The sequence below is a fragment of the Pteronotus mesoamericanus genome, unplaced genomic scaffold (assembly GCF_021234165.1).
Source record: "Pteronotus mesoamericanus isolate MK-2021 breed Mesoamerican mustached bat unplaced genomic scaffold, CSHL_Meso_final contig_105, whole genome shotgun sequence".
Classification (NCBI taxonomy): Eukaryota; Metazoa; Chordata; class Mammalia; order Chiroptera; family Mormoopidae; genus Pteronotus; species Pteronotus mesoamericanus.
In genome coordinates this window covers 14,717,201-14,744,485 of record NW_026555006.1, presented here as the reverse complement: position 1 = coordinate 14,744,485, position 27,285 = coordinate 14,717,201, and the positions used below count along the sequence as shown (strand labels likewise).

The following is a 27,285-nucleotide window of genomic DNA, read 5'->3' as shown; positions in this document are numbered from 1 at the left end:
TATGGCCAGGAACAGTTTAGAGTGCTCCAAACAAAGGAAAAAAGAGTTACTTAATCCAGTAATTTTTTTCATTAAAAAATTCTGTCTCAGTAAGGGCATAAAAACATGTTGTAAAATACATTTTAAATTCAGCTAAATCATTTAAGTTTAAATGGCTTATTTGGGCTTTTTTTATCCTGTGAGGTTACCCAAAATTTTATTTCAATTAGCAATAATTATGTCTCAGATATACCTCGTTGGCTATGTAATACTACCCACTACACAAAACTCCAAATTTAAATCTCTTAAGTATACAATGTTTTGACCTGCCTACTAGATGTTTAATTATAGGTTTATCTTGTAAATCCTGTACTAGTCCTAATTTTATACCAGCTGTCATGGTCACACACAAAGTGCAGCATAGGGAGCCAAGCCTTGTTCAGGTCTCTTACTTCTCTTTTCGTGAAGAAACCCACAACTCCATGGGGCCAACCGTCAGCATTTTCATTCATCTAACACACATACTCTTTAAATACACTGTAGAGCACCAAGTATGTTCCAAGACTTCTGCTTGGCTCTAATCTGTACAGCAATCACATAAGACAGGTATTGCTACAAGCCGCATTTTGCAGACAAGGAAACTGATTCTCAGAGGCTGTCTTGTCTAAAATCACACTGCTGGTCAGTACCAGCATTGTAACTTGGTCTTCTGAATATAAATAATTGTGCTACAACAGTATATTGGTTGAAATAGTTATTTCACTCAAAATATTAGGCATCAGCCTCAATGGATTAGATATTCACTAATTTAACTAATAAATAATAAAAAGAAGCTTAGACTTGGGAAATCTTTGTGATCTCATTAAGCCTTTTTTAAACTTTTTTATTGAATTTATCAAGGTGGTACTGGTTAACAAAATTATATATGAGCTTTTCTTCATAAAATGTGGTAAATAATACCTATCTAACTGAGAGGGTTGTAGGGACTACATGAGAATGTACTTCAAAGGCTTACATCAGTATCTGACACACATGAAGTGATCAATAAATGTAGTTATTATTATTATTGTATCAGGTAACTGCCAGTGCAAAGCCCTAAATCAGATAGAGCCAAGAATGTTTTAAAAATGTATGGCGAGAGTATAGACTGAGGGGGTCAAATCACACATACAAGGCCTTGTTAGAAACTGGGAAAATTGTTTAGGAAAAAGAGTGACTCTCAGATCTGCCTTTTTCCAAAGAACTCTCAAGATCCACTATGGGGAATGGAGGCAGATGACATGAGAGTAGTCGGGGGACCAGTGAGGAGGCTGCTCAGCAGCCCCAGTAAGGGACGGTGGTGGCTTAGGCTTAGACAAGCACCAGTGGGGTGCAAAAAGGCTTGAGGGATTAAAAATTAAAGAGAAAAGTGGAATATCTATACACAAGAGTGGGTGACTGACCACATAGTGGCAGTGCATGAGCATGGAGGGCTGTACTCAAGAGACAGATGAGGGAAAAAGAGTCGAGGAGGACTCCAGGTTTCCAGCGTGCATGGTTGGCTAAAAGAATGGGAGCAGGTGCCATCTGCTAACATAGGGAATTCTGAAGAACAGGTTTTGTGTGGATGGAGTCATCAGAAAGTGCTCTACAACATGAGTATCATTAGCCTCAGAAAATGCAAATGCCTCAAATTCCTAATATTTAATAGTGTGGCATGGGAGGTAGGAGCAATCTTTTTGGTTTGCCCTTTTCTGGTAACCAGATAATAACCAGTCAAAAGTAAATGGTAAATTATGTGTGGTCTCCTTAAAGCTGACATCTAAAAGCAAACACATGATGTTCCTCAATCTGGGGCTGCCAAGAAAGCCCATTCTTTTTGTTAGTCTGTAACTTTTTTTCTACAAAATGATTGTGGGGTTGTGGCAGGGAACCTTTCTTGTTACCCATTTTTCTATACCTTTGCAAATGACAGATGTGGTTTATTAAACAAAGTAGTTGAAATGCTTGACATAGCTACCAACCCAGTATTGGGCCTTTGTTGAGTTAAACTCCATAACATGTTGTCCCTTTTACCCAATATGATTTAGGGCTGTTTCTGGCCCATATGTATCCCCTAAATAGATTCCCCATTGATATTGTTTCAGGAAATGGAGATGATATATTGATTAAAAAATATTGGGAAGATAAATTTTTGCCATCAAAAGGATTACAAAATGTACATTTGCACAAGCTGCTTCCTGTCTGCAATGTTTTTTGCTCCCTGGTAAATCTTTATTCATCCTTCAAAACCCCAGTTTAAGTGCTCTCCTGTTTATGAAGGTTTCTCTAACACCCCCACAGGCAGAAATATTTAGTCAACTTACCATAGTCATCTTTGTACCCAGGCTGCTGTCCATTTTCATCTATTACACCTTTTATCACTAGATAGTAAGTGGCTTTACCAGCCACTTACTTAATAAACCTTAGGCAAGTTACTAACCTCTCCGTGCCTCAATTCTGGTGTGTGTAAAGAGAAAGTGGGTATTACTAGATTGTTGTGAGAATTTAGTAGTACAACAAGGTAAATACAGTAAATGCCAACTCATTGTCAAGCTATATTAAAATAACTGTTTATGCCTGTCTCCCCTCTAGACACTAATCTCCATGAGAAGTGAGACCATAACTTATTCATTTTTGCAACTCAAATCCAGTGTGCATGTGCCAGTTGAATGCCAGGTGCTCAGTAGGTATTTGCTGAGTGAGTGAAAGAGTGAAAACTTGGACACCATTTGGCAATCCCTTCTTGTAATGAGATTTGTCTACATGTGCACTATTTGGGGGAAGAAAAAGGTGTATCAATTTTGTTGTTTTTTTAGATCACAGCTATGTAAAAGTGTAGGAAATTTGTTTTCCCAGGCAATATTGCAGTATTTTTAAACCTTTTAGAAACTGTATGTCGCCCACACAAACACTAAGTGTCAATATCTGTAATGAGTCGCAGCTAAGTTGACCAGATTGTTTTTAGCACAATAGACTAATAGCTTCAGAATAATTAAATCAATCAAGTAAATAATATTAATTTCAAAGTGCTCTATAATTATATATTTACTTGATATATAATTATAATCATTAAGCAAATATACAATTAGAATTTTTTTAAAAGCACATGCTCTGTCTAAAAGGGAAAATACTTTAAGGCATAAACAAACCCAAAACATTTTTAAAAGGAATGTAATCACTGCAAGCTATTTCTTTTTCTCTCTCTCTCTGTCTCTGGGGTTCACAGTTTCATGCAATAAGCACTGTCATACAGCCAAGTGACACTTCACCATGCCGTCCCCAGTCCCTCTGAACACCTCCTGGCGCTGCAGAGCATCAGAGAATGCCATATGGATTACAAGGCTGCCATGACATCACCCAGGGCGAAGAGAGGCGAAAACAGAACCAGGGCTAGATGCCATTCAATTTTCATCCGTCTCTCTCCTCAAGCACGAGGTAAGACAGCACAATCACCCCATCTGCTGCACATAAGAGCAAAAGGTGCTACGGAAAATAGGACTAACGAGCCATATCCAGTGTTTCCAGAATCCGAAACCATTTTTGGAGGACAGGGTACTTCAGTTGATCATTTATCATGGCATTGTTATTACCAGTGTTAATCATGGCTACCATTTACTGATGCTTACTCTATGACAGACACTGCTATCAAATTTATTTCTTAAGCAAACTTAAAGAAATGTGTTCTAAGTATTTACAAGATAGGTATTCTTATTGTCACCCCCATTTATACAGGAGAAAACTGAGTCTTGGGTGAGGTAAAGTAACTTACCCAAGAAGAGCAGCTAAAATAGGAACCTAGGGTAATTTCTAAAGTTTAAAATTTGTTTATATTATATAAATTTTACCTTTATAAAAATAGTAAATTTGGGTGCTTTTTATTATACCACACTGTCTGATGAATATTTACTACAATCCCATCTTACATTTGCAGGGCTTTATGTAATGGCTCTATTTCACCACAGTTAGGACAATTCACAGAAGCTTATGGAGCTATAATGTGGGGATCCATGGCCCTCTGACCCCCAGATTGGGGGTTTCTTTCTTCCCCATTATCACCTGTCCTTACACTGATGCATGGTAGCAGAGGGAAAGATGAAGTTTCACTCCTTTATGGCCAACCCCCTTGATCAACAGCAAACCAAAGCAGAAACAATGGGGAGCTTTGGTGAACTTTGGGAGGAAAAGAGGAAAAAATAAAAGGTTCACCTACAAACAATCATGGCCTCTTAAATCAAGGTGTTCCCAAAAGGGAAGGAATCCTAAAAGAGCGTATGGTTTTCAAAGAGTCAAAATGAAGGAAGAATCTAAAAGAACCATCTGTGTTTATTTTTCCTATGCTACTAACAGCATACCTTCCTCCCTGGTTGGGCAGAGGGAGAAAGGGGCTCAAAGTGGCCCTGGAATAGCATTAATCAGAGACTTAGAACTTTAGAACCAAGCTAGATTTAGTGGCCATTCATCCAGTTTTCCTTTTACTGACGACAGCATAATGTATAACGCTGCGGTTCTTGATATTCTGGGGCACAGCTACAAACCATCGGTGCGGAAGCTGAACCAGGGTACACACACGTACACACACTCATGAGTGGATGCGGATGATGGGGAAAAGTTGTGGGTATAGAGAGCGGTGGTGACCGCCCAACATAGTGAGTGAAATGCCACTGATCTGTACACTTACAAATGGTTAAAATGAAATGTTTATGTTCCATATACCTCTCCACAATAATAATTATAAAAATGAAGTGAAAGCAGATGCTTAAACTCTCTGAAGCTCATGCATGAATCTAAATACACAGTGGATCCATCTTTTTAACTCAGATTAGGAACATCTGGTTCAGATAATGATCTCATTAGTTCCCGGGACTTTACTGTCAACATTGGTACTTTTTACTTCCTCCAGGTGGGTACTGGCTAAGAAGAATAAAAAACCTGACCTTCAATACCTCCTCTGTAGTTCTGAATTGGTGTGCTGGCACCTCACTTTGTATGGAGGACTATCTGCCACGTGCTGTTTTGAGTTGACTCTTCTGCTGAAATTGATACTAAACACAGAATTATATTTTTAACTTTCTGTTACATATGCAAATACTAAGAAACTGCTTTTTGATTATTGCATATGATCCCTGTCAACCCATGTGGCTTCTGAGCATCAAAGCTAATCGAAATATAGAATGACACCCCTAAGCAAATACATTCTTCCTAGAAACAGCCTGTCTTTGCCACTACCACCCATATCCCCAAACACACATCACATAATAAAACTGTAAAGTGACTGAGTTCAGGTTCTAAGGCACAGAGATAAACACAGAGCTGGACTCCTTTGAATCTAAATAAAACCAGTGTCCAGTTCCAACAGTGGTATCTATGGAACACTGTGCCATATATGCTTATTAAAATAACTTTTCATTGCAGACCTAGCACTCCACTAACTTAATAGGAGGAAGAAATGGTTCTAGCCTTCACGGACTGGAAGATGAGAAGCAAGAGAACTTTTCTTTTTTGTTACATTTCTAAGTAATTGTAAGTAATTGTAATTCTAAGTAATTGTTACATTTCTAAGTAATGCAACAATGAGATGCAAATCAATTCACAGTGTTAGTACTGGAGGTAGAAAGGACCAGGAGCTTGAAAAAAGTCACATCAAAAACAGAGCTAAGATGAATATACTAAAGTTTTGGGACTGTCTCCCTGATGTGCAACTGAGGGATGCAGAGCTACACCCGAGGGTCTAGTTCCATTCTGCAGAGTTCTGGGACTATCTGCAAAGGGCCGAGGCATCATGCAATCCTGTGTTTCAGAGAGAAAGAATGGGAACAACCCTGTGGAAATCCTTCCGGTAGTGAAGTAAGGCTAACAAACAAGGGGTGGGGGTGGTGCGGCAATGGGTGGCTTTTTAAGAAGGAGCAGCTTAAGCAAGGAGGCAGCGTGTGTGTACCCCGGCTGGAGCATGGGTTTCTGGGCAGGAGAACAGTGAGGGGCGAATCCGGAAAGGCAGGCAGAGGCCGGGGCACGGAGGACCTCATAAGACACCTTCTACAATTTGCATGGAAAAGAAACAACCCCACACCTTTCACTTGTACGGGACTTGTTCATGCTTCAAGATCCAGCTCACACTGCTGTCTCCCTTCATTAATCTCCCTCAGTAGGTGCTGTACATATTATTTGCATTTGTCTTTAGAATGTCCTGGGTTTTCTCTCCAACTAGGCGTAAGTGCCTTGAGAACAAGAACCAAATATTTATTTTATTATCTGTATGTTTAACAGTCCTTGACATATTCATTTCTCTGAGAAACTTGTAGCCATTCCAGGCACTGTTCTAGGTAGCAAATAAAATAAACATGCTCCCTGCCCTTTTAAGGAAAGTGAGAGCAGCCTGTGGCAAATGTAATTCATTATGTAATTCCTGGTTCCTTTGGTAAGATTGTTAAGATTGGTCACAAAATATGTGGTGACACTAATAGATACCTTTCTTTAAATATATTTATAGCAATTGCTTTTATAAATACTACCTAAAGAGTCATTTTCACATGTATGAATGCTTCTAATAATGGTATTGTATCTTTATTTACTTTCAGAAGGAAATTCTTCCAGACTGTCACAGATCTTTCAAGATCAAATAAAATTTCTATGAAATATTGTGCAGGATGTTCCACTGTCCTTCAATTTTAAAAATGGTGGCACTGATTTAGTCTCCAAACAAGCAAAAAAACCAATTCAAAAAATTTGCATCTGCGTTAGAAACAAAATGTCTACCCACGCATTGTTGTTTGACTGTCAACTCACTTGCTCTGAATTAGGTAACAGACGAAGTAAGAGTTGGAAGGGCAGTTAATTATAGGGAATTGTAGGGAGCTACATTTAAAATCTCCATGATAAAATGCCAATTTGGACCAAACTGCTTCAGAACTGGTTTCATCCTCGCTTCTCAGAGTGGTGCAGGGTGGCAGAGGAGCAGCACCCAGAAACTGTTAGCAATGCCAGTTCTCACAGCACCCCTGTCCTGCTGACTCAGCAATGCTGGGCCTCATGTCTAACAAGCCCTCTAGGTGCTCCTGGGGTTCGCTGCACTTTGAGAACCACTGGGTTACCTCTGGCCTACTAAGGGAACACCCTGAGAAGAGAGAGTCCTTAACAAAACCCTCCCTTATCAGATTGAGCATAGGGCAGGAATCGCAGCATACAGGTCAAACTTCTTGCATTTTTTACAAGTCTGGAAACTGAAGCCCAGAGATTATCAATGGCAACTGAAATTTGGAGCAAGATGGGTTCTGGCCTCAAAGCTGAGATCCTAGATACACAGCACAGACAACCAGCTACCATTTTACATATTTGACTTCAAGCTTCTCTTTTAAAGTAGCCAATGCATAGAAAACCCTCTCTGTTTATTAACAGATCCAGATGTAGTTGCAGAAACAATCATATCTAAAGGCTAAGTCAAAATAGCTGAAGATGTTCTTGAGAGAGAGAAAAAGCCTTATTTTGGTGAGTAAATCGAGAACTCAGTGATAGAAGCAGACTAGACTTTTGGTGGTGGGCAAACTGTGTAATAGACAGATGACGTACTCTAGAATTGTACACTTGAAACATCTGTTATTAACTGTTACACCAATAAATGTAACTTTTAAAAAAATGAATTCAGTGGCCAGAAATACCAGACTTGATATTGGATTCAAGCTGAAGCCAGCCCTCATAGCTAGGAATATTTCTAAACTAGGAATATTTCTCAGCCTAGTTCCAAAAGCCGGGACAACCCAGCTTTCCCAGGTAATACTTTCTGCCTAAGGTAATGGTGAGTAACTCAAGCTTTAGGCCATTTACTAGCTGTGTGGTCTTGGGTAAGTTACCTTAGCTCTTTGTGCCTCAGTTTCTCCATCTGCCTCAGAGGACTGCTGAGAGAGTTTAATGATACTGCAAGTAAAGTTCCCAGCACATTGTACATGCTCTATAAGTGTTGGCTGCTGCTGTTCTCACTACAACTAATATTAGTAGTAGTATTACCAAGCCTACCATGTAGACTATGTATGTACTACCTTCACTTATTAAAGAAGCATTTTTACTGAATGTCAGAAAACTATTTCCGTTAATGCTAGTGTGTCTGTACTGGTCTCGCTATATTGACTCATCGTGATGCCCAAGCAGCAATAAGGAAGGGTTAAAGGCATAATTAGTGTTATAGTATCAAGATAGCCAAAAGCCTTATGTAGCAGTTCAATCCCCAACTGAGCCCTATAGCAACGTACCCTAACAACTGAGAAACAAACCACAACTGATTTAAGGCCCCAACTTAAGATGGTATTTCATTGACAGACTTTCCAGCAAATATCTTTACCTAAAGATATCTCATTAAAGCCTAATGAATATTTTGGGGCTAGAAGAGTCCGGAATGTGTAGTTTTTCAGCTTTTAGGGCAAAGGCTTTGAGGATAGCTTTAAGAAGAGAAATACCCTGTTATATCTTCAACTATGTGATCCCAGAGCTAAAATTGCTTACCCGGCTGTGAAACTTGGCAGTTCGATAGGACTTAGGTGACAGATTGTACACCGTGTAGTGGTCAAGATGCCTGGAATCCAAAAAGCTTCGAATGTCATCCACTTGATTCCTGAATCCTATGTCTACGTTGTCCAGAGGAAAGGACATCACTGGGAGGGTCACGCAGAAAGAAAAAGGTTAAACAGGCCTGCTGTCAGGATGAGCAGCAATTGGGAATCGAGTTTGAGCAGTTAACAAGCATGAGCAACTTACCAATAATTCTGGAGGTAACGTAAGTGAAGTCTAAATCTCCCTTCGTGTAGCTAAAAGCAAGACAAGAAAGGCCACTCATTAAAATGAACCAAATATGCCAACCTTTCTCTCTCTCAGTCACCTGGAGCACTTCCCTCTAGTTGGCATATTTTGACTTCCCTCAAGGCCTTCTCTCTAACAAGGGAGCATTGTTGAGAGAAAACAGCCCACACCCTAGGGAGCTTCAATCTACCACTCCAACTGGTTCACTCCAATAGCCTTTACAAACAGATGCCACTTTATGAGCAGAATCCACTCAGAAAACAATGCTTATTTATTAGCAATGATTGTTTCAGGCTCTTTGCCTACAGAAGGAGTATCACCCATAGGTGTTGGCAGCTAGGGCATAGAGAGGGAAGTGATAGAGAAAGAACAAAAGACATCCTTTTCCTGCCTACCAGACCCTAGTTTGGGTTTAAAATGTTGACTAATATATTAAACTTAACATTTGAATTTCTGATTTAAAACTGCAGATTGTAACTTAAAGTGATCCTAAAACTTTCTAATAACTAAGAATAAAAGGAATTCATATGGTCTACCTGTAAAAGTTTTCAAATAGTGGGAGGGTAAAAAACTTCTCCCACTAAGTAAATTTTAATGGGTTATTAAGATACAAAAACAAAATTCTGTTTTAATCACAATCCATGAGTACTGTTGATGAAGACTGAGGTTATGATTAGGTCATTTAATTCTCAAACATTCAAAGGCAAGAATCCTACCAGGGTATAAAAGCACAGCTCAGAGAGCTTACTTAACTTGTCTTAGGTTACATGGTTAACAAGGGCAGATAATGCATTAGAACCCAAGATGTTGGATTCAAAAGCGAGGGATGGCAACCCACTGTACTCTCATGTACTAATAAGCTGAGTTCCCCCAAACTGTGCTTGTAGCTTCTGAAGGACTCAACTTTATGGCTTCAGTGACATTGCTCAGACAGTCAGATCCCATGAAATTACATCACAAAACTGACAGTCTTTGAGCCAGGCGAGCAGTTGGCAGGCAAGCAGATCCTTTGGGAGTGCAGCGGTCCATTAACTCAACCAGGAAGAACACACATACCTGGCAACAGATTGTATAACTCTGGAAGAGGTGTCTTTGAGGGTGTCTTTCAAGTTGTCCTTTAGGTTACTGAAGAGCCTCCCTGCACCTCCTTTCACCATGTCAAAGAGACCTCCCCCGTAGCTGGGCTCCATGTCTGGAGATGAGGCACCTGCCAGTGAGAAACAGAAAAGGAAGTGAAGGCACAGACCACACAGAAAATCAGTTGCTCTTTATTTCTAAAACATATGCAGTCCTCCTTTGGCAGCCTGGGACATGTATTGTTACATCTGGCCCTCAGCTGACTAACTCTGGGTGACAGCAGTGCCTCTGGTCCTCAGAGATTAAGGCAAGTCCTTCCCAAAGTCCCAGGAACGGAAACCTCAGAGCAGCACAACCAGCACTGCAACCATGAGTCATATGTGCCAACTGAGCCCTTGAAATGTGGCTCATTTGAACATAAAATACACACCAAATTTCAAAGACAGTGGGGGACGGGCTGGGGGGGGAGAACATAAAATACCTCAATATTTTTTACATTGATTACATGTTGAAATGATAGTATTCTGGATATACTGAATTAAATAGATTATACAAATTAATTAATTTCACTTGTTCCTTTTAACTTTTTTAATGTGGATACTAGAAAATCTTACTTTAAATGCATGGCCTGCATTATACGTCTTTCAGACAGTGCTGCTCCAGAGAGACTGCCAATGGGGAGCAGTGGGCATCTTGTCAGTGAGCCCGGGGTCTCCTCTGCCCTTTGGTGGAGGTGACTGTGTTAGGAGACTCATTTTATGGCTGTCCCTCAAATAGTTCACTCCATCATGGACAATATCTTCTGAAGGGCCTTTATGACAGCTTTTAGGTCTCAGGGTGCATGGTGGTCACTAGTGTTGTTTGTCAAGTATTTCAGATTCTGATCACTTCCAGCTTCACAAAATCATATTTGTTGGCCCCTTGTAGTTAGCTCAGTTTCTCAGCCTTGACACTATTGACATTTGGAGCCAAATACTCCTTTTCTGGAGAGGGGAGCTTCCCTGTACATTGTAGGGTGTTGAGCAGCATCCCTGGCTTCTGTTCACTAGATAGCACTGGTATGCCTACTTTGTAGGAAACAGTTAAATGAATGCACATAAAGCTATCAGCGTAGTTTCTAATATATCTAGGGGTAAGAGACTGAAGCTATACTATGATTATGCATTAAAACTTATGTAGCACTTGCTATCTGCTAGATATTATTTTAAATATTTTATCTATATTCACTCATTTAACCCACAGCATACTTATTGGGTAGGTAATATTTCATTTTATAAATCAGAAACTTGTCTAAGGGTATACAGCTAGTAAGTAAATGGTAGAGTTGTGATTTGAGCCCTAGGCAACATTTCCAACCACATCCCTCATTCTTCTCTTAATATTACCCTGAATTAAATATTTATTATTCCAAATAACTTCTTTAAACTTTTATTACACCTGTGGGTATCCATAGGCAATATATTAATGTTGTTCTCCATGCTTTCAAGCTATATAAAAATGGTTTTATGTTTGCAATTTTATTTTTTTCATTCACCATTGTTTAAAATTTACCTATGCTGGTACCACATGTGACTTCATCTCACTTAAAGTATGAATCCACTACCCACTAAGGCTGGACACTAAGGTTACCCACTAAGATGGATAATGAGGTTGGTTGCTAAAACAAGGCAGTTATAAACACATCAACTTGATTACACATGGGAGATTCTCTCTTGGTTATACCTAAGAGTGAAATGTGCTAGGACATAAGAGATACACATCTTCAAATTTCTATATATTGATAAATCATTTTCCAAAGTAGTCATGTCAATTTAAATTCCTACTAAAAGTACATATGGGCTCCCTCACTCTGTATTCTCCTTAGCACTTGATATTGTCAGACTTTAAAATTTTTACCAATCTGGTAAATATAAAGCAGTTTTGGTCTCATTTTGGTCTTATTTTGTGATTTCCCAATTATTAATGAGGTGGCTTATCTTTTCTTGTATTTCTTGATCAGGTGGCTGTATTTTAAATCCTGCTTGAGGTACCTACCATATTCCTACATGCCATTTAGGTGCCCATACATATACCTATAAATACATGTTGAATGTTACATACTCCCTCTCTGATCACAAGAGCTATTGCTGTCTCAGTCACCATTCAGCATCTATTTGAAAAGAAGGTTCTATTTGAAATCACAAAGAACAATCAACGCTGATGAATAAGCAAATGAATGGACGCACATTAATAATGTCTACTACACCCTGGCTGGTATGGCTCAGTGGATTGAGTGCTGGCCTGTGAACCAAAGGGTTGCTGGTTTGATTCCCAGTCAGGGTACATACCTGGGTTGCAGACCAGGTCACCAGTAGAGAGTGCACGAGAGGCAACCACACATTGAGGTTTCTCTCCCTTTCTTTCTTCCTCCCTTCCCCTCTCTCTAAAAATAAATAAATAAAATCTTTAAAAAAATACTATCTACTACTTACTAAGCTCTCCTATGCACCAAGAACTGTGCTTGTACTGTTATGTTAGTATAATTTCACATAATGGGAGTGTGGGAGAGTGTTCATGATACCCAATTTATAGATGAATAAATGGAGGCTCAAAGAAAGGCAAGTAGCTCACCTAAGACCTCAGCTAACAAGCAGTGGAGCCAAGGATTCAAATTCCAATCTGTGCAACTCCAAAGCCCATGTTACCTCCACCATTTTGCACTCTTCTACAGCTCCATAACAACTTGCAATTCTAACAGCTGTAATTAGGATGGTCCTTTCCTGCCTTACACAGAGCCCTCCTTCTCCTAGTCCTTGATCTCCTTCACCCCCCTCCTGTGTGCCTGACATCTGGCAGCTCTCAGCAGCAGATGTCCCTTAACAAGCATTCTCATAAATCACAGCATCTGTCAGACCAAGCAAACCAATCTCTTTCTGTAGATGGCCTGAGCCTCTGTTGCCCCCATGGCTTCAGGGTCCTGAATAAAATGCCAGGGACTGGTCTGCTGGACAGCTCCACAGGCTACAGCTAAAGCTACAAATCTGAGAATGCTCTCTTGGGTCTGCTCCTCTGTGATAGAGGGAACATTATTTCCTTTTAAACACACCTCTCATAAAAATCAGTATTGTGTTTTCTTTTTAAATATAGCAAAGATAGAGCAGTATGAAACACTGGTTATAATTCCCCCATTTCCATTGCAAGTTACCACTCCAGCCTGAATACCCTTCTGATATGTTATTGTTCTAAGAGATGATACCAAACTGATTGTCCAGACCTCTCTCTGACTCTCAATAACATGCTGGAACAGAACTCCAAGGCACCAACCTATTAAAAGAAATAAATATCCTCGATTATCTAAAAATCAGACTCTCACATTCATTCAGGTAGCATGCTCTGTTCATTTGACCCTTGGAACCCTACAGAAACAAGAACCACTGGTCAGAGTACAGCTGTAAGCTTCATATTCCCAAGCTATATGCCAAATGAGCCAGGACACAAAGAATAGATGGGGAATGTTATCTGATTTGGGCCTAAAGGTCTGTCCAGGCAGGGATTCTGGTTTCCCCCAATGAGCTACCTGAAGGCCAGAAGCACAGGTCCCCCAAAAGATATTTGAGCCTCAGCTATTTGAGAGAAAGGACAGAGAAGTTTCAAAACATGACACAACAAAAATGGAAATGGTACAGTCAGAAAGTGATGGACAAGAAAAACAATGACTATAGATCAGGAATTGACAAACTATAGTCCATGGGCCAAATCCAGTCCATTGTCTTGGAAGTAAGAATGTTTTTTTAATTTTTCAACAACTGAAAACAGTCAAAAGAATAAGGTTTAATAAGGTGAAAATAATACAAAAGTCAAATGTTAGTGCCTATATGTAAAGTTTTATTAGAACACAGCCAAACTCATGCCTTTACATATTGTATCTGACTGTATTCATGGTATGATGGTGGAGTTACATCATATGTTACAAATATATTGTGACAGAGACCTTATGGCCCACTCATCTAAAGTGTTTACTATCTGCCCCTTTACAAAAGGTTTTTTAATCCCTGCACTAGGTGGTTGGAAAGACTTCCATTCTTAGGAACCCAGAGCTTACCACCTCTGACATGCCTCTAGATGCTTTGGCTAAAATGGCACCTGGGGGCAGGGACGGGGCGGGGGGAAGCATACACCCTGGGCTTCATAAAGGGTCCTCAGGGATTTGAGGGTGTCACATGGTGGGAGTGATGAGGACAGACTGAGGGAACATGAGAGAGTGCCATCCAAAGACAAAGGTCCAAATCCTTCTAAGGCTCCAAGGAGATTCTTGTTCTATGATATCTTGTCATTTTAAAACCTAAGCCCACCAGGGACAAGCATCAGAGAACTGCACCCTGCCCTCCACATCGTTTCTAAGATGTAATAAACAATCTGTCTTAGGATTCCTAATGTTTACAAGCAGCATCCTATCCCTCCCAAGTCATGGGAGCTCACCACATGTATAACCTGACTAGTTCTCACTGGTGTGGTGACAACAAATTTGTATCTCCTTGAAGAGAATCTGCTTCCCACTGGACTGTTAGCTTTTGCTCATTTATTTAAATCAAGCTTCGTTCCAAAATTGATTTGAGGTGTTTGATAGTTCTTTGGAACCAGATATATTTTTAAGAAGACCAGTACAAATATTACAGCTGGTCTTAATTATCTTTATGTAACTAGAAATACAGGAAAAGTTAAGTGTGGTTACTTTTCATAAACATCTTAGTGGTTATCAGCCATGGGCAAACACCGTGAGAAGTACTGAAAGAAGAAGGAAAATGTTGGCAAAGGCCTTGCCCTGGAGAGTCCATAATGCACCATTGTGATTCCCCACATATACTCCCACTGCTCATACAAGTGCCCATGACACCCTAGGTTTCATACAATCCTACTGGAAAATGCCAAAGAAGAGATGTTCCACCATAAAATACTGTTATCAAAAGAAAAGGATCATATGCAAATACTTAGCAAAAAAAGATGTTCTCTGAAATGTTGTTTATTGAGATAGTGTTCATAGAGGCAAGAGACTATAGCTGATGTATTATTCTACAAAATTAGCTATTAAATCACTGTTTAGAAGAGTACAGACACTCATGACAAAAGGCTAAGTAAAAATAAGCAGAATATAAAATATGCAGAGTGTAATCTCATTTTTGGAAAATAAAAATATGTGTGATGGAAAAAAAACTCTGAGCAATGATTGAAGTTCTCAGGACACCAACCTTCCCCAGTGGGTCCTGTGGACATCCAGAAAGATACTTCTCATTTCTAGAAAGTCACTGTCATACAATTCTAGTTCCTATGAGTTGTTGTTGTTGTTGTTGTTGTTGCTATTCCACAGTGTTCAGGACTAGCCTGTTGATGAGATGACTGACAGTCTGAACTTTGGCATGACAATCAGTTCATATTCCCGTTCCTTTCACCAATGGGGACATTTTCGTCTGTGGTCATTTAAGTGTCATAATGCTTCAAGTGTCCTTTCCTGGCTTGTACAAAGTTGGCAACTGCAAGATAGAAATTCCCAAAACTAAAGGGACCCTAAAGAGATGCACCACTATACTCTGTCCTGAGGAAATGTTGTTTCTTCTCCACGACACTTAGTGAGGGTCAAAGGGCCAGTATCATCACCACAGAAAGCTTCATCATCCTTGTTTATAACAGGTTTTTCTTCTTTTGGCTTCCCACAATTACAGCAATGGGCCATATGGGGACAACAACTAGATATATCATAGGAAAACCCAATGTCTTGGCTTCCGGAATCAAAGATGGTTCAAACCTCATTTCCCATTCATCCTACTTAAGGGAAGCTTAGAAAAAAGAGGATGGACTTTCAGGTGGGAAATCTTACATTGGAAACTTAGTTTTTCCACTTAAAAACTCTGTGACCTCAAGCATGATATGTTACTCCTCTGAAGTCTCTTCTCCCTTTATAAATTGGAGCAAATTAAGAACAAAAACTCTCTTACAGGTCACAGGGCATCAAAATGATCAAATAAAATCATGCATATGAATGTGATTTTTAAGTCTTGAGATTTTCTAAAACAATTAGGAATTTTCATTTTAATTCTTAGAAATTCAGCTCTCCCCTAAATGAGTCATTCAACTGACTACTTAATACAAAATGCCCAGGAATCCAACTCAAAATAACAATGTCACAGAAAACCAACATTCTCTACATCAATCAAAAGGTTAGTCGTGAGACAAAGCCACCACAGTCAAATACGGGCTTTATATCAGCCAGCACTGATTTGACCTCAACTTTTGCTACTAGCTAGATATACAACCAAGAGAAGTTAAGTAACCGATGAAAGTGTTGATTTCCTTATCTGTAAAATGGAAGCATTCCTAGAATATCACAGAGGGTTGAGGTGAGCATTACATAAGACAAAGTTCTGTAAGCCTTAGCATAGTGCTTATAGTGTTGTCAGCACTTAGAGAATGACAGCTTCCAGGTGGCTCTGGGAAATGCAAAGAATAAAGCCATGAGACATGCTATCTCCAGCAAAGCTAGGCAGCTTCAGCTAAAAAAAAAAGGGGGGGCCATACTGTTAAGTTTCAGGGTTGACAAAGCCAAACTGAAGATATGTACAAGGATAGAATCTGTCCTGGAACTCCCACTACAGTACTCGTGAACTCTTCACTTTTGATAGTTCAGAATCACAAATATTGAATAGAGATGAATCTCTTTATGGCTCTGGGGTTTCCCCTTCCTATCTTGGAGTGAACTGGTATGCTATGTGTTATTTGCATGACTAATATTCAAGTTCAGTGGTACCGGTTTTTGAAATACTGGACTATTGCAGTACAATTTGCCATGTAAATTAAACTATTAAAACTATGAGTCACTTAATGACATTGCACAGCAGTGGCCCTAGACATTGACAGGCCTGGCAGCTGCTCAAAGGACCAAGGGGGCAGAAACCTGGGCATGTGCAGCACCCACCAACAGCTCCAGGGGAGCACAGCACCGGCAGACACAGGCCACAGGGCAGGTGCTGCCGATGAGTCAGGTGTTGAGGGTCCAAACCACGTGGGAGCACTGGCGTCCAAGTGTGGCACAGCCTGGACAAGTCAACAGCATGCGCAGCCCTCCTTTAGCCAGGGAATAAGATGCCAGGGCCTAATAGGGGAGTTGATTGAAGGGCACGATGCCATTCCTTGTGTCAAACCATGACTCAGAAATGGGGATCATTTAGCTAATGACAACGACACTTTAAAAAATGCCCAAAATCAACAAAAATATTGAAAATTAGAATAAGTCATTTGTTTTATAAATATTATCACCTGGTAAACAGTTACATATACATTTGTATATTTGTTTAGAGAATAAAATGGGGCTGTACTTTACATTATATATTTGCATATTAATTTACATCATACCAATTATGAAACATTTTATTATCCCTACTGATACCATCAAATCAGTGGGTGCAGTAATTCTATACATCCATTTTTCATGACCTTAATGGGAGAAGCATAGCTAAGTGGCTATGGAAGACTCACAGACTGAAGGACTCAAAAAATATAAAAACAGGGAATGAATGAGATGATTCCCTAAGTCCCCTCCAGTTCTAAAAATCTCTGATACTATCATCATTGTAAAAAGGCCGTATGTCAAATGAGTACTCTAGGCTATGCACTCTGCTAAGCAGTTTTCAGAAAATATGAAATTAGACCCTCACAACTAAAGTGGCAGGCAGACACCCCACTGAGGAAATCGAGGCTTTGGTGAACTGCAGTAACAGTCATGGGAGAATGAGATAGGACCTACATTTGGCTGAACCTAAGCCTCTGCCTCTATCCACCTCTCCATCCTGTCTTCTTTCATGAGGGACTGTGCTTCTGATGCCCCCATTCTCTCACCTCACTCTGCATCTCCATCCTAGGATTCAGAAGAATCTGACTTTTGTAATTATTTGTAAATGGGTATATATCCCACTGCCCGAGTCTCTGGCTCTCTAATAGCAGGGACCATGTTTCATGCTTCTTCAGACCCCTCTAAAATCTTAACAAAGTACCTGGCACACAATAATCACTCAATAAATGTATGCAAAACTGGGCTGCTATAGAATGCAAGAATCAGAGAGAAGTTGGCAGGGGGGGCCAGGTAGACCAAACAGGTAAAGCTTGGCAGAGATCTGGTATTTGCCTAACTGGCAAATATAACCAAATGCTTTTAATGTCTCCTCACACATCCCTGAACTTCTGATTGCAGCCCTTTATCTTCTAGCACCCATGAAGCTTGACCTGCTGAAGAGATAGGGACTTCATGAAACTCGACAAGAGTTTTACTGTACAGAAGATTGATATTGATGAGCAGGCCAGAGAGAAATTTTTATCTTCAGACAGATAAGAGGAACTAATTAAGTAACCATTACTAGCTTCTCTTACCCCAAAGAATTTAAGATGTAAAAAAGGAGAGAGAGAGAGAGAGAGAGAGAGAGAGAAATGCAAAGTAAAGACCACATCGAGACCAAAATTGACTCTGTAGAATAAAGCAAGATACGGTAGCCACTAACAGGCTGTCAGAGCTAGGGAAATTTAAGCTAAATGAATGCAAAATATTTTATTCCTTCATGGATCATTGGAATCAGGCCATAGTTGCCAATCCAAATTCTAGCTAATAAACTCTCATATAAAATACATATGGATATTACTTAATATGATTCAACAAATATTTTAAGTATTACAGTATGCCAAGGAAACATTTCTATGTAAGAGATAGTTACTGTCTAACACTCTATCATTATGAAATAAATATGATCAAATCTATTTAAGGAGATCAGAAGCCCCAAAGGAACTCAATAGAAACATAATGGGTTCTACCCACCACATGACATCTCAACTCCAGGAAGTGAGGGACCACCAAAATTTTTTTCTCTTTAGTCTAACCAAGAGGTCACGTCTTAAACTGCATTAATGGGCTATGATTTTCCCCTCTAATTACTAGCCTTGTTGCCTGGAACAGAGAAAACATCCTCATTGTTATCTGACCCTGTCCATGATGGGGAACAGAGATAGCAAAGGATCCATGGCTCCTTAAAGAATACCTCAAAGAAAAAAATGAAGCAAAAATCTTCTTTCCAACATTTCAGTTCCATTTAATAGGGAGGGGGCACAACAAAGCCCTCAAAGAGTGACTGAGAGAACAGTAACAGTCCTCCCAAATAATCCTAGGTACCCACAGAATTTCAGGAAAACACTATCTATTATGCAATTAAGCTCTAAGACATGTTCCTCAATCCCATCTCGTTCCGATAAGACTCTTCTCTTAGCTCTTCCTAGGAAGAAATTCTGGAGCTGTCAATGCAAGCACACTTCTTGGAGAAAGATCCAATCATTATTCTCTGGAGGATAGTAACTACTGTAGACGAACTTTGTGTTTATAACATCAGCATCAATGTACATATACCATACACTACACATAACACACACATACGCTGCACATACACCAAAGGAGCCTTACTGCATGTTAAGTGCTATGCAAGAATGTACAGTATTTCACACAATAAAACTAAAAGACAGTTTTGCTCTTATTTTTAGACAAGGAAGCTGTGTCTCAAAGAAACAGATTAGCTAGGACATAGATAAGTGTGACGCCATGCATTTTTCATTTCCTCAGGTATGGTCAGGTACATAGAGCAACAGCAATGCAAGTCCTGCTTGAAGCATGAGAGGAAGCAACACACCTTTATAACATTTCAACACTTATTGGGTATCAGAAATGTATTCCTATGCTTCAAATGGACACACCAGGAAGATAAAATGATTTTCCCCAATTGTGGTTATGATTAATGTTTTTACAAAACAGATTTATTGCCCTGACCTATGTGGCTCAGTTGGTTGGGCATCATCCCACAAAGTGAAAGGTCACCAGCTCAATTCCCCATCAGGGCACACGCCTGGGTTGTGGGTTCGGTCCCCAGTCAGGGAACGTGTGAAAGGCAGTCGAACAATGTTTCTCTCTCACATCAATATTTCTCTCCCTCTCTTTCTCCTTCCCTTCCCCCTCTCTCTAAAAATAATAAATTAAAAAAATAAAAAATAAAATAAAAACAGCTTTACTGACATAAAATAAATTGCACATATTTAAAATGTAAGCATTTGTTAAGTTTTGACAGATGTATGTGTGGGTATACACACAAACACATCTTTTTAACTCTAATGCCTGTGTCCCTCTTACCATATCCTGCAATAGAGTGCCTGGGAGAAGATAAGACAAACACATGAATCATCACAAAATGCCACCCCTGATCCTACAGAGCTATTTACTTTGCCATGGCCATTCTCTGTAAAGCTCCGTACTGTGCTAAGAAGTAGAACCTGTGCTTACTTACTTGGGACAAGTCAGAGTGAAAACTCCATGCATAACCATATATCACAGAGCTCAAGGGAGCGATCAACCAATATGCAACATAAGAATACTGGGGTGTTCGAGCCAGAAGTACAATTGGTCCAGAAATGTGTGTGTGTGTGTGTGTGTGTGTGTGTGTGTGTGTGTGTGTGTGTGTGTGACTGAGATTGAGGGGAGGAGAATGAAAGGAGATACAATACAGAGATGTGAATTCTGGTTTCTACTTTAACAAAGGCTTTCATTCAGAGATATATAGTATATGTATACATTATATTTTATTTTTGTTACATTTTATTCTATACATATATAATATATACTTTATTACATAATGGTATAAATATATAATACAGAGGTCATTCACATTCAATATGGAAAATCTGGGCACATCTAAGGATATATTTCAAGATAATTCTAGAAAAAAAAGCAAATGACTTAGAAAAGAGGATGGGATTAGGGATAAAGGGAGAAAACAGAATCTAGAAAAAAACAAGAGAGTGGCCTTGTGTGATGTAAAGACTGCAAGGCAGTATGATTAACTCACCTCCCCGCACTGGAGGTTCACTAAAACCAAAGGAAAAGAAATTGAAACAGAAAAGAAATTAAAATGAGAGAACAACAAGGGTAACGACTGTTAACATGTTAGAGAAGTATATATCCTTGTGTTTTTACTTCTGTGTTTTTCTGTATGTTGTGAACCCCACGAAAGAAGACACCTTCTGAGAACGGCTGCTGGTGGCTAAAGACTCAAATTTTAAAAAAAAAGAGCCTAGAAGCCATTTCTATACAGGGGCCTCTCATGCAAACTGCACTTCAGGGAGAAGCCTACACTGAACTGCCTGCCTGCACTGTTTCTGCCATCTGAGCCAGCCCTTATAAAGGAGTCCCTGGAATTCTATTTCAACCAATAGGAATGAGGTTTTCCCCAACCAATAGAAGCCGTGCCGTTCCAACCAGCCAGAGCAACTCTATTCTGACCAATCAGGACAGTGTCTGTTGGGCCAATCAAACTGTGAGGATTTGGAGTCCTCATTTGCATGAGGACGGATCAGGAATCAGAGACAGGGAATTCTGTCTATATAAACCAGCTCCCCACCCTGGCTGGTGTCGCTCAGTGGATTGAGCGCTGGCCTGTGAACCAAAGGGTCGTTGACTGGATTCTCAGCCAGGGCACATGCTGGGTTGCAGGCCAGGTCCCCAGTAAGGGGTGCTCAGAGGCAACCACACATTGATGTTTCTCTCCCTCTCTTTTTCCTTCCCTTCTCCTCTCTAAAAATACATGAATAATTTTTAAAAACCTCTTTATTTAAACAAATAAACCAGCTCCCCTCTGGCTCTAGGACTGTACTTTCCCTTTCCACCACAAACTGAAAATTGTATTTCCCAGGCTGGGCTGAAGAGCTGAAATATGGAAGATGTCTCATCGGACCAGGGTGGAGTAGACCAACACAGCACAAAGCAAAGCAGACCAGCATGGAGCAGAGCAGAGCTATCTAGCCGGAGAGGGGCCTGGGCCCAGAGCTGCCTGGCCCCCAGGACTGCCTCACCGCCAGGCTGTATTACAGTTGAGCAGTTTTTCACTGAATACAGTTTCCTTCTTCACTGCAAATTGGGGATTCCTGTTGGTGCTGAATTGATGCCAACAACCATCTGTTGACAACATGCACATACATTTTTTTTCTGGAAATACATATACAGAAACAATATATTATATACAGTTTTGTACCTGCCATTTTTCCCACTTAATACTGAAAAGTATCTTCCAAGTCATTAATATTTTTTCTCTAACATCTCTCATAGGGCTGCAACATAACTAGTACTGATTTTATTTGCATGGACTCACCAAGTACTATTGTAAATATACACATATATAAAGTGGACAGAAGTTTAGAGGAGTTATTTCCACCTTGAGGAGAGGGATGCAGGTGGCTGGATGTAGGAAAGAGAAAAGCTTTATAAAGGAGGTGGCATTTGAATTGCAGTTTGGGTAGAGATGGGTTACAGGGCATTTTAAGCTAAGGGAAGAGGACAAGCACAGGTCAAGAGACCACCAAGTCACACACCGACATAAAAGAAAAGGATCATACCTGAGCACCAGTTAAAATTGTACTAGGGACCATGCTAGAACACTGAGATTTGGACACTACTGTCTCTACTAAACAGATGAGGAAGAAGTAGACTCAGATGATAAGTAATTTGTCTAAGGCGCCATACTGGAACTTGTATATCATGCTGTTTCCTCAGGGGACTAGGAAGAGGTAGAGGGTGTATGAGAGAAAGAGAGAGGTGAGACTGGGAAGGCGAGTGCTCCTCAGGTCCCAGAATGATTGAGGGTCAAGCTATAAAGAGTAAGAACTTTTACCTGCTCTCAGTATAAACTGCTTGTGGGGTTTGGCTGACACACCAACATAACAAATGACAAAAATGGTTATTAAGAGGTTTCTAAGAAGCTATTCGCAGAGCAGATTAATATTGTCTCAGAGAAGTGGAATTTCCAGGGAAGAGCACACCCTTTAGGGCACATTTCAAAAGCCAGAATTCCATCACAGGGCACCTGAAGGAAATTTCAAGGTAGTACCTTCAGCGTCTACTTATCAGATAAATGCATTAGTAGGAACCTCTGACAGGCAGTCTATGAATAAGCCGTGCCATGCATAAAAATGCTCAATGAGGCGAAGTGAACTCAAAGTGAGGACACATGTAAATGCTAACTAAACAGAGAATGCAGAAACACTCTGAAGGTGAATCCTTCAAAACAAAGCAGAAAAAAAACCCACCAAAAAACCCTAGAGCAAGCATTTGGAGGAAAAGCTGCTACCTAAGTGCAATAAGAACCTGCAACTCCTCCACTCCATGGTCTCAAGGACGAAGTCTGGTGTGGACTTGGCTTGTGGAGATATTCTCATAAAAGTCTGACCACTGCCCTCTCAAGGGGGAAAACCACTGAGAAAATTCAATCAAAGTCAATGATGGGGGTTGGCTGGGCCAGACACAGGAGGCTACCCCGGCCCAGCCGCAGCACACAGTAGGCTGCGCTAAAGCTCACAGGCACACCCTTGCCTGCTGGGGAGCAGATTGCTTCATAGCCTCTCTTCAGGACCCCGCCACTCAAAAAATGACCCTCCATGTGTTCCTTGTGCCAAAGAGTCTCAACTCAACAATAAAGACTCCTGGAGAACCAGGAAAAGAGAAGCAGCATTTGGTACCAGCATGATAAGGATGAAGCAACAGAAGCTTCGCAAATAAGCAGACTTATTTACACTGGACTTATGGCCCTGACCTTCCTTCCTTACTACCCTTGTAACAGTGCAATCTCTCTTAGCCTCAGCTTTCTCCACTGTAAAATGGGGCAGAGAATATCTTCCTTCCATGTATGTAACGAGGGTTAAAATAGATAATGACAGAGAAGCAACTGCCATCTGAAAGGCAGTCATAAGTAGTATCAGCTTGCGCATGCCTACCTTATTCCCATGTGGGAAAGTGAAGGAGATCCCATGGGCAAAACAACCATGAGAAAAGGGAAAAAACAGGCATGGGGGAAAGGTCTGTGTCTAGGAACTGCTATGCTCTTCCATTGGCTCCGTGGAAAGGCCACTTACTGTCTATAACCTTATGCAAAGAGAAAGCCTTTGATACCTTCCTCCTAGGATCAGCACAAGGATTAACTCCACCACCTGTAGAAGCACACTGTCTGCTACATTCACAGCTTAGTGAGACGTAACTTGAGGTGGAGGTGTATGTGGTGTCACTTGAATTAAGTAGAACATTGCTCACAATGGATCACCAAGTGGGACTCTCAAATGCTTTCCTTGTCTGGAAATTTTTCATCATTGGGGGATTGAAACTGCCCAGCCAAGAAACGGTCCTCAGAGGGAAATCCTCACGTGCTACCTGAGGCAGGCTTCCCAAGCAAAGAAAGGGAGTCCCTCCCTGGTTTCCACATTATCCTGCTGCTCTGGCTGACTTTCTGGCTTCATTATGCTCCAATAAGTCTGACAAGACTGGCTATAAATCATGACAGTGGATGTCCGAAAATAAAAGCAAGATTGATATTATGACCTCGAACTGGGCATGAGGGCCCATTAATTGGAAATCATGGACTTAACTGAATCCTGGGCATGGCACTGCCAGCTGGATTAAATTTCTTCACCTGCATGAAGAATAATGGAAATGCACCAATGACAATGAAGCCAAAAGTTAGCTGTTGCCGAGGAGACAAGTAATTGATTATTTCCCTGGCATACTAGCTACCCAGCTGTCAGAAGGGTCTGAAGTCATGCTCTGGAGAGCCCATCACCATCATTTCAGATCTTCCCTGTCTTCTCCATGCTCAAGGGTTCTTTGTAACCTCTCTGAACCTTCGATTTACGTAGTAATTGTTAAGTAAAATATATATATAATATAAATATATATAATATATACACACACATATAATGTTCTTGTATATAATACCTAAAACATTTTTAATATATTTAACTAAAATATATATATTTATACAAACATATATAAAAATACACAAGAAATATACAGTAAGAAGTAGCCATATCATTGCCCCATTTTCAGCATCATCCACTATTACAAAGGAGCCTGGAGGAGAGGGAAAGCAGGAAAGAGCCGTGTGGCTTCTCTTGTGCAGATTGCGGAAATAGCACCACATACGGCACTGACAAATCACTGCACACCCAGGGCCTCCCTGAGTTCAAGACAGCTTCTGCCTCTGCTTGGCATTTGGCAGATCCAGACTCTATGTCTCTTCTACCTCCTATAGCCTGACCTGCGTGGATCTATCTGCTCTTGGGACAAAGATTTACAGGCATGAATCTTCACCCAGCACTGAGAGACGGGTATAACAGTGTCCACTACAGGAGGAAAGGAGGGAGCTGGGATGGTGACTAATGTGTCCATGGCACTAACCACCGTGGGTACTGGAATCCGGATAGCATGGAGTTTCCTCCGGAAATTGGGAGAATGTAGAGCATGTGTTGTGTGTTAAAGGGGCGGGGCAGGGAGTAAGACTAGAAAATCCCAAAAGGCTTGAAGATCAAACTAACCTTCAGAATAGTACACAGAGTATTTTTAGAATTATGGGGAGGGGTGTGGGAATGCTTTCGATGGAAGGTGCAACAAGCAAAATTAATTGAGAATGAGAAAAAGAGCTTAGTGAGAATACAGACAGTGCTTGATTTATACCGTATCTGTACCTTGCACCAAAGCAGGACACCTACCAAGGTAAACAGTTCAAAATAGAACACTGAGCTGAGGTGAATTAAATGTGTCAAGAAATCACGAGCCCCATTTCAGCCTTAAAACAATTATAATTGCATTGAAATGCTGCAAGGTAATAATGGTTATAGCTATCATTTATTAATCACCTTCTGATTATTGGAAACTGGGACTATGAGCTTTATATCCATCATCTCATTTAATCCTCACAATCATGCTGCCGAGTTCTATTATCCCCTCCCCTCAAGTAAGCAAACTGAGGCCCCAAGGGACAAATACGGCCACACAGCCAGGGCTCTTCCCCAGGTCTGTCTCACGCCAAAGCCTGTGTTCTTCTTATGACATGTTGCTGTTACACATATATGTACTAGTTAAAAAGCTTCAAGCATAAAGGGAAACGGTCAAACCAGAAAGCACTGCTAGGGGACAGAGAAGCCAGATCCCAGGCTGGTGTTTGCTCTGTATATGATCTAAGTACACTTTTAAGACCCGACACTAAGGAGAAAAGCTGCTAACCATCAGTTGCTCAGAAGGGACAAAGGAAAGAAAATGACCTTCTGAGACTTTAACAGGCAGCAAAGGAAAGCCAAGGCCTAGCTATGCTAACAGTCCCTTGTGTGGACTTGATGATCTTTGCTCATATGTGAAATCTAAAGGAGCCAAACCAGAGAGTAAAATGGTGATGACAGGTTCCGGAGTGTGAGGGGACAGGAGAGACATTTAAGGGTCAAACTTGTAAGGAGGGGTAAATAAGTCCTAGGGATCCAATGTATAAAATAGTTATTATAGGTGATAATTATAATAATTAAACTTATATATAATAAAACTTGCTAAGAGACTAGATCTCAACTATTCAATCCACAAAAAAAGAAATGAGAATTATGTGACGTGCTACAGGTGATAACTATTGTTATAATAGCAATCATACCACAATATAAAAATGTATCAAATCAACATGTTGTACACCTTAAATTTACATAATGTTATGTTGCACGTGTGTGTGTGTGTGTGTGTGTATTTTTAAAGATATTCTTTCTTAAATTAGCCTCTGTCTGCTGCCCGATGCCATCCACCCTACAGGCACACACAGCCTTTCAGGTCAGCAGCTGCTGCTCTGACTTGGGTTCTCATGTCCACCAGCGACATGCATAACCATTTCAGTGATGGCAACAAAACTCAGGCAAAGAGAGGGGGCAAGAGCTCCAACCGACCTGGGAATACGCTCTCCATCTTCCCCACAGAAACCATTCTACACACTCTGCCGAGCTGCCCATTGTCAAGTCCCTTTAAGCTATAAAAGCATATTAGTGCTGGCAAACCGAGGGTCACAGCCTTCTTGACAAGGCTATGGCTGACAGACCTGAAAAGGCATTAGCACTGTCTGGTCTCCCTTGGTGCCCTCTGGACCCCAGATAACAAGATCAGAGCTCACAGGCTCTGAGATTTCAAAGGTGGATGCAACCACAAACAGGGTCTTGGTAAAGGAGGGGCAACAGGAGAGGCTGAAAGCAGGTGGCCTTCCATCATGAGTAATGTGTCCTCTGCAAAACCCAAAGAATGGCATAAGAGAGGGTTGGCAGATGCATTTTAAAGATTTGGTTTCCTTCTTTAAAAGGAGGAAACAGGTTTTCAGCCAGCTTATACAGAACCTTTGTACATATTGAAAAGGGCAATTTGGCCCTTTGGTATCTGATCTCAGTCCACACTCAACCTTCAAACAAGCCTGTCTGTGTGTAGCGTAAAACTACAAGCAAATTGCAGCAACTTCAAGGAAATTAATTTTCACTGGGCTCCCCTATGTGCCAGGTCCAAAGAAGCTTCGTGTTCACTGTTTCATGTCACCCTTA

General features: G+C 40.5%; 1 protein-coding gene across 7 annotated transcripts in view; it reads right to left on the bottom strand.

The window, feature by feature from the left end:
- DNAJC6 (DnaJ heat shock protein family (Hsp40) member C6) overlaps window positions 1-27,285 on the bottom strand; it is a 133,843-nt gene that overhangs the window by 27,824 nt on the left and 78,734 nt on the right. For all 7 annotated transcript variants that reach the window (XM_054574262.1, XM_054574272.1, XM_054574283.1 and 4 more), the window contains 3 exons: window positions 9,841-9,991; window positions 8,743-8,792; window positions 8,491-8,639 (listed from right to left, as the gene is read on the bottom strand). In XM_054574262.1, the coding sequence (XP_054430237.1) occupies window positions 8,491-8,639; window positions 8,743-8,792; window positions 9,841-9,991 (350 nt within the window). The remainder of the gene's footprint in view (window positions 1-8,490; window positions 8,640-8,742; window positions 8,793-9,840; window positions 9,992-27,285) is intronic.